At 41.0% G+C, this 6,019-nt stretch overlaps 1 protein-coding gene across 1 annotated transcript; it reads right to left on the bottom strand.

Annotated features, from left to right (window-relative positions):
* Positions 1-348: 348 nt before the first annotated feature.
* Positions 349-1,870, bottom strand: LOC144612830 (protein mono-ADP-ribosyltransferase PARP15-like). The gene is made up of 2 exons (XM_078432568.1): positions 1,592-1,870; positions 349-609 (listed from the first exon to the last, which is right to left on the bottom strand). Exons 1-2 carry the CDS (start codon positions 1,868-1,870, stop codon positions 349-351), a joined length of 540 nt encoding a protein of 179 aa, XP_078288694.1.
* Positions 1,871-6,019: the final 4,149 nt, after the last annotated feature.

The raw sequence follows: 6,019 nt of genomic DNA, 5'->3' as shown, positions 1-6,019 counted from the left end.
TGGATAGACTGGCTATATTCTAGCCCAAAAACAACACCAACAATACCCTAAATTCTTGAGGTTTCTCTCAGTTGGTCTTTTCCCTATAAATAAAGCCATGACTTAGCTTTCATTCAGTCAGTGTTAAAATGCCTTGGCCAATTTTATGCCAATAGCTTTCTGCTTTTTCCTAAGAATTTAGTAAGTACAAATTATCTTGCCTCTTGCTAAACTATCTGGGAAGGATTATATGAGTTCTCAGTGTTATAAGTCTTACGACAACTCCCTATCAGTAACCAACACTTATGGACAGGGAAGTGAAAACATTATTATTTATAGATCTACAAAGACATCTGACTGCACTTAGGTTCACTTGCCCGAATGACCAGACAAGATACGTAACCGTACCTGATGGATTTCGTTATCACCTGGATGTATCAGAAAGTGAACTTCTTGTAAGGTTTTCAGCCATGCACTGCTACTAAATTTGAACACTTCTGAAAGGATTAGTTCAGCAAAAGTAGCTTTGGGAAAACTCAAATTTCCTGTTCCAATCATGGGAAATGTGATTGATGAAAAAGATAACTCTTCCATAGTTGTCAAACATTTCTTGATTATATTTGCCATGATCTGAAATGTACAAAATACATTTCTGTAAGTTAGGGCTTAAGCTGGTGAGAAATAGAGAGAGCTACAGCTCCAAAAACTCTGACTAGGGCTTCTCTGCTATTCTTGGCTTTGTCCGGGTCTGGGGTGTCAGAAAGGGAACCTAAGAGGGAAGAGGACATTCCAGGGAGATTCTAACTCATGCGGGAAGAAGGTTCCAATAGTATGGGAATGGTCACATAAACAATGGTGTCTTGATGCAATTAAAAGCGATGTTTATGAAGAGTTTCTAACAACACGGGGAAATGTTTAAGTAAAAAAAAGCAGGACTAAAAAAATGTTTGGAAGGGAGTCTCAACTAAGAAATAAGTATGCAGAAAATTGATTCAAAGGGATTACAATAAAATGTTCACCAAAGTTATCTCTAGATGGCTGGATTATAATTTTTATTTTTGTCTTTGTACTTCCTGTATTTTGTCCAATGTACATGTATTACTTTTATATTCTAAAAAAAAAAGAAAGTGGAAGTTAAGCTGGGAATAGAGGTGAGGAGTCATCAAAAGAAGGGCAATGACCCTTCATCCTTTACCACAGCTCTAGCTGCATCTCTGTTATGCTGAAGGATCATTACACTAATTTTCAGATATCATTCTCGGAGAACCCCAAGGATTGTTACTACTTTCAAGGTCAGTTATACTGTAATAACTGGTAGCTGTGATGGACTGTTCATGGAATGTAATAAAGATTTCAGTAAATTGACAAGGCTCAGTCAATACCAGGGTTTCTCAACCTGGGCCAGAAAAGTCTGTGTTATGAAGGCTCATGTATGCTTTGTAGGAGGCTTAGCAGCATCCCTGGCCTCCACTTCCTAGCTATCAGTAGCCAGTGTAACAAGCCAAATGTCCCCTGGGGAATAAATTCACTTTGCTTGAGAACCACAGATCTAGATCCTGCCAGAAGATTACCAGAGCTATCAATGTAGCAGAGAACTAAGGATTTTCTCTACCTGCTGAGAAGACCCTGCTCCATTATCCCAGCCTGGTGCCACGACATGGAGCACAGCTTTGCAGTTCAGATTGCAGCCACTTGTCATGAATATGCTACCCACTTTCTCCTCTGTTCCCTGCCTGGTGGCATATAACTCTTCCTGGAGCTTTGGACCAGCTTTCTGCAAAAGAGACTGAGATAGTGGTCCTCCTCCAAGCTGAAGATTCATGGGAACAGTGTTGACAATGACATCGGCCTTAAGGAAAACAGCAACATGTTTGTTAGAGTTCCAATCCATAGTTATTAAGCACCTATGACTTGCCAAGTATTATGAGGTAATGCACAAGATACGTTTGTCTATCATACTGACCTCCCAGCCCTACCCTCAAGGGGCTTACAATCTGTTGTTAGTACTTAGGTATTGTAATGAGGTGAGCCCCAAAACTTAGAAATTAAGGAAATATATCACCCACTACTGTTAAGTTAACATATGATGAGTCAGAGTAGGGCTACGAAAATGAGCAAACAGAAAGGAGAGTCAGAATGAAAGGTAGAAGCGGAAACAGAAAGATAGCTAGACAGATGGAAACAAAAAGAGAACTCTGAAAGAGACCACTGAGGAAGAAAGAGTATCTTTTAGGCTCGCAGGAACTGAGAGTAATTGTTCTGACTTGATTAACATACCTAAAGAAAGAATGGGTCCATCTGAAGGGCAGGGGCAGGGAGGGGGTGCAGATTCTGGTATACCCTAAAGGCCTAAACAAAGGAAGGTCATTGAAGTGAAGGTAGGCAGTATCCACTCAAGCCATTCCAGGGGTATGGGGATCTCCAAAGCTTGCTGAGGCCATCCCCTTGGTGAGATGGGGTCATGACCTGATGCCGACAGATGTTAAATATTCAATTCATCCAATTCTATTTATTCCTATTTTGTATTCAAATTTAGAGGGCAGAATGCTTTGCTCATGTGGATTTTGAGTAGTCTGGTTCCTTGGGAGCTCTTCTTCATTGTAAATTAAAAGGTGTATATGTCTTTGGGACACATAACAGTTATATTTCTCACTATCATGGGTCCACCTCAGTCTTGTATGAGGTTAGTTAACATAAACTAATCTCAGGACCTGAGAAGCTTCCTGCAGGGAAAAGTCAGTGAGCCTTCCACAGGGCAGTTGGTTAAGCATCTGACTTTTGATTTCAGCTCAGGTCATGGTCTTACAGTCCATGGGATTGAGCCCTACATTGGGCTCTGAACTGCTTGGGTTTCCCTCTCTCCCTCTCTCTCTACCTCTCTCTCTCTCAAAATAAATAAATAAACTAAAAAAAAAAAAGTCATTAAGCTTTCCAAAAAAACAAGATTCAGCCCATTTTCACCCTGCTCCCTGGTTACTGATTACTACACAGTTTGGGGAAGCAATATATTAACATGTAAAACAGCAAAATAGTCTTAATGTTTATATCAGTTCAAGATAATCAAAAGAAACTGTGTTAAAAATACAATTAGTAATTGCTATAGAATTTCAAAAAAAAGCAGGAATCCTTTAGACTGGACTGGTTAGTAGAGTCTTTACAAAGAGGATAAGGGATGAATCTGGGACAGGGGAAAAGAAGGCAGTAAGCATTCTAGGTGGGTAAATATTTAAGAACACACACAGAATTGCAAAAGGTCAGAAAGCAGTCCAATTTAGTGAACGGAGAGTATTAATGGTAAGAGACAGGGCTGGAAAGAGATTTGGGGCCAGATGATGTAAGACTTCGTAAGCTCACATTTTTTTAGGCTTTATGCTGCAGGCAGTAGGGAGCACCTGATAAATATGCATCAAACAGCTATGGAGAGAACAGACAGGAGGGTGAGAGGGGTGACTGGGGGTGCTGAAAGACGAGTTGACTGTGGGAATGAAAAGGAAAGGGCATGTACAAGAGACAGTGTGCAAGGAGGCTGGGAAACCAGTTGGATAGAGAAAGGAACTCAGAGAAGAAAGATTTAAAGGGCTCCAAAGTTTATATGGCACCATCCAACCATGAGAATAGGTATCCTGACAGGGTTGGCGAGAGTTTATCAACAGACTATGTCATGAAAAGACCTCAGTTTCCTCATCTATAAGATGAGGGTATGTAATATCTGTCTCAGATTGTAGCACTGATTGGGTGAGGTAAACTTTCAAGTGGTCTGTCCTAAGTGGATAATGATGATAGCTATCATTTTTTGAGTCTTCACTATGTGCCAAGAAGGTGCTAAGTGCTTTGTGTGGATTATTTTACTTGACCTACCGCACAGGAACCCTAATATTGTCATCATCCATAATTACAGGTAAGGACACTGAGACATAAGGGGGAATGTTGACCAAGATCATTGGCTGGTCAGTGGTAAAGTGGGATTTGAACCCTGCCAGGACTAACTTTGGAGTTGGTCTGCATAACCACTACACTATGCCTTCTAGAGTGAAAAAGAAACTTCCTATACTTTTATGTGACCCAGTTGTTTTCTGGTCTGAGTATGCTCACCAAACAATCTCATAATAGGCAGCTACAGAGCTCTCTATTACCCACAGCCATGGCAATTAGCTTCCTCTTTGCAAATTAAATAATTATAATTCCAGTTTTATAAATAAGTCTTCTGAACTTGATTAGTGCCACCTTTCTGGGTAAAATTATAAGATTCAAATTTTCACCTTGAAGCTCTGAGTCAAGGTCCTGAAACCATGTGACAAAGAGAAGGACTCTAGCTACTCTAGAGAACATGAAGAAACTGGCTGGCTGTCTCCCTGCTGCTATCTCATTAGATGCAGCAAAAGCAAAGAATATTTCCAGTGGCTTATAATCCATGAGTCTCCAAATTTCTCAGAAGAATTCTCCTTTCATTAATCTTGAGTGTATGCCATCTGGTAAATATCAAGTGTCAAAATGGTGGAAACTACAGAATTCTGAAGAAGAATCCACATCAGTAAATCTCTTCATATTAGAATCACCTTGAATTCTTTTAAAAACTACTGATCCCTCCCCCCCCACCACATACCTGACCAATTAAAATCAGAGTCTCTAGGGGTAAGTTCTTGGCATCTATAGTTTTAAAAGCTTCCCAGATGATTCGGATGTGCAGCCAGCACTGAGTATCATGGATGTCAACTACAGATGGGGTATAGTGCCTGCACCTCCTGCTAATTGGTGATTCCAAGGGGAGGGGAGGGGGAGCAATAGAAGGGGAGGCAGCAAAAGCCAGGCTGAGCATTTAGTACCTGTACTGGTAATCTTTATCCTTTCTCATTCTGCCTGTGTCTCAGAAAGTGCTCAGACAGGAGCAACAGGGTATTTGTGAAGGATAATATTATAATAGGATGTGTATATGTCCTCCCCATAAATGTCGATTGGAACAGGAGAGAAAAAACAGAACTGGGTTGAAAATAGGTAAAGATAAGTTATAGAGAAATAAAAGAGGTGCATATGCACAGCCTGGTTTGTGGTCAACTTGGATCTCTTCACATGAGAACACATGGAATGCAGGGGATGGTGAGTATAGCCCTGCTTGAACCTCGGGTGGGTTTAACTTCCCAAATTTATATGGTCTTCATCTTTGACCTTAAATCACAGAACCAGTTAATTAGACGCCATTGTTTCTTGATGGATTTACTAAATAGTACCACTTACCTGGAAATAAATAACATCTCCACTTATCATCACAAGCTTTAGACCTTCTTTGGTTTGGGTTGAGGCTATCACATGTCTGTTGGAAAGATCATTTTTCCAGCTGGCTTGGTCTCCTGACTGTGGAGAAAACAGTAAAAATAATTACCAGGCAATGCTATCTGGAGACTTTCCTCATAGGTGTCCAAACAGAACCTATTAGATTCATCATCTCTCTAACTCAACTCATAAGCCAACCCTAAGATTCAAAAGCAAATAATGTATTACCACAATGTATTTAACACTTCAAATGCCAGTGAGCTCTTTTACTTATTCCCCCAAGAATTCTAGCTTAGGAGAACCTGCTCATATCCCCTGGCTCTTACTATTTAAGGGCACTTGGGTCTTATTTCCAGCTGTATGTCTTTTCTTTCTTTCTTTTTTATTTTTTTAATGATATTTATTTATTTATTTATTTATTTATTTATTTTTGAGAAAGAGACAGAGCGGGTAAGAGAGGGGCAGAGAGAGAAAGAGAGACGGCGGGGGGGGGGGGGGGGGGGGGGGGGGAGACACAGAACCTGAAGCAGGCTCCAGGCTCTGAGCACAGAGCCTGACACAGGGCTAGAACTCACGAAACTGTGAGATCACGACCTGAGCCGAAGTCAGACTGAGCCACCCAGGCACCCCTCCAGCTGTATTCCTTGTCAGAGGAGTTTCTGTAGTGCCAAAGCCTGCTTTGCTTGCAGGTGTAGCAGAGAGGAATTGCAGGTAAATTAACGAGCCCTCCCACCACCCCCTCTCAAGTCCTCATCCAATGATTGATAGGAGT

Source organism: Panthera onca, chromosome C2 (genome assembly GCF_046562875.1).
Source record: "Panthera onca isolate mPanOnc1 chromosome C2, mPanOnc1 haplotype 2, whole genome shotgun sequence".
In the NCBI taxonomy this organism is placed as follows: Eukaryota; Metazoa; Chordata; class Mammalia; order Carnivora; family Felidae; genus Panthera; species Panthera onca.
Note: the sequence above shows the minus strand (reverse complement) of the source record. Positions and strands in the feature narration are given on the sequence as shown.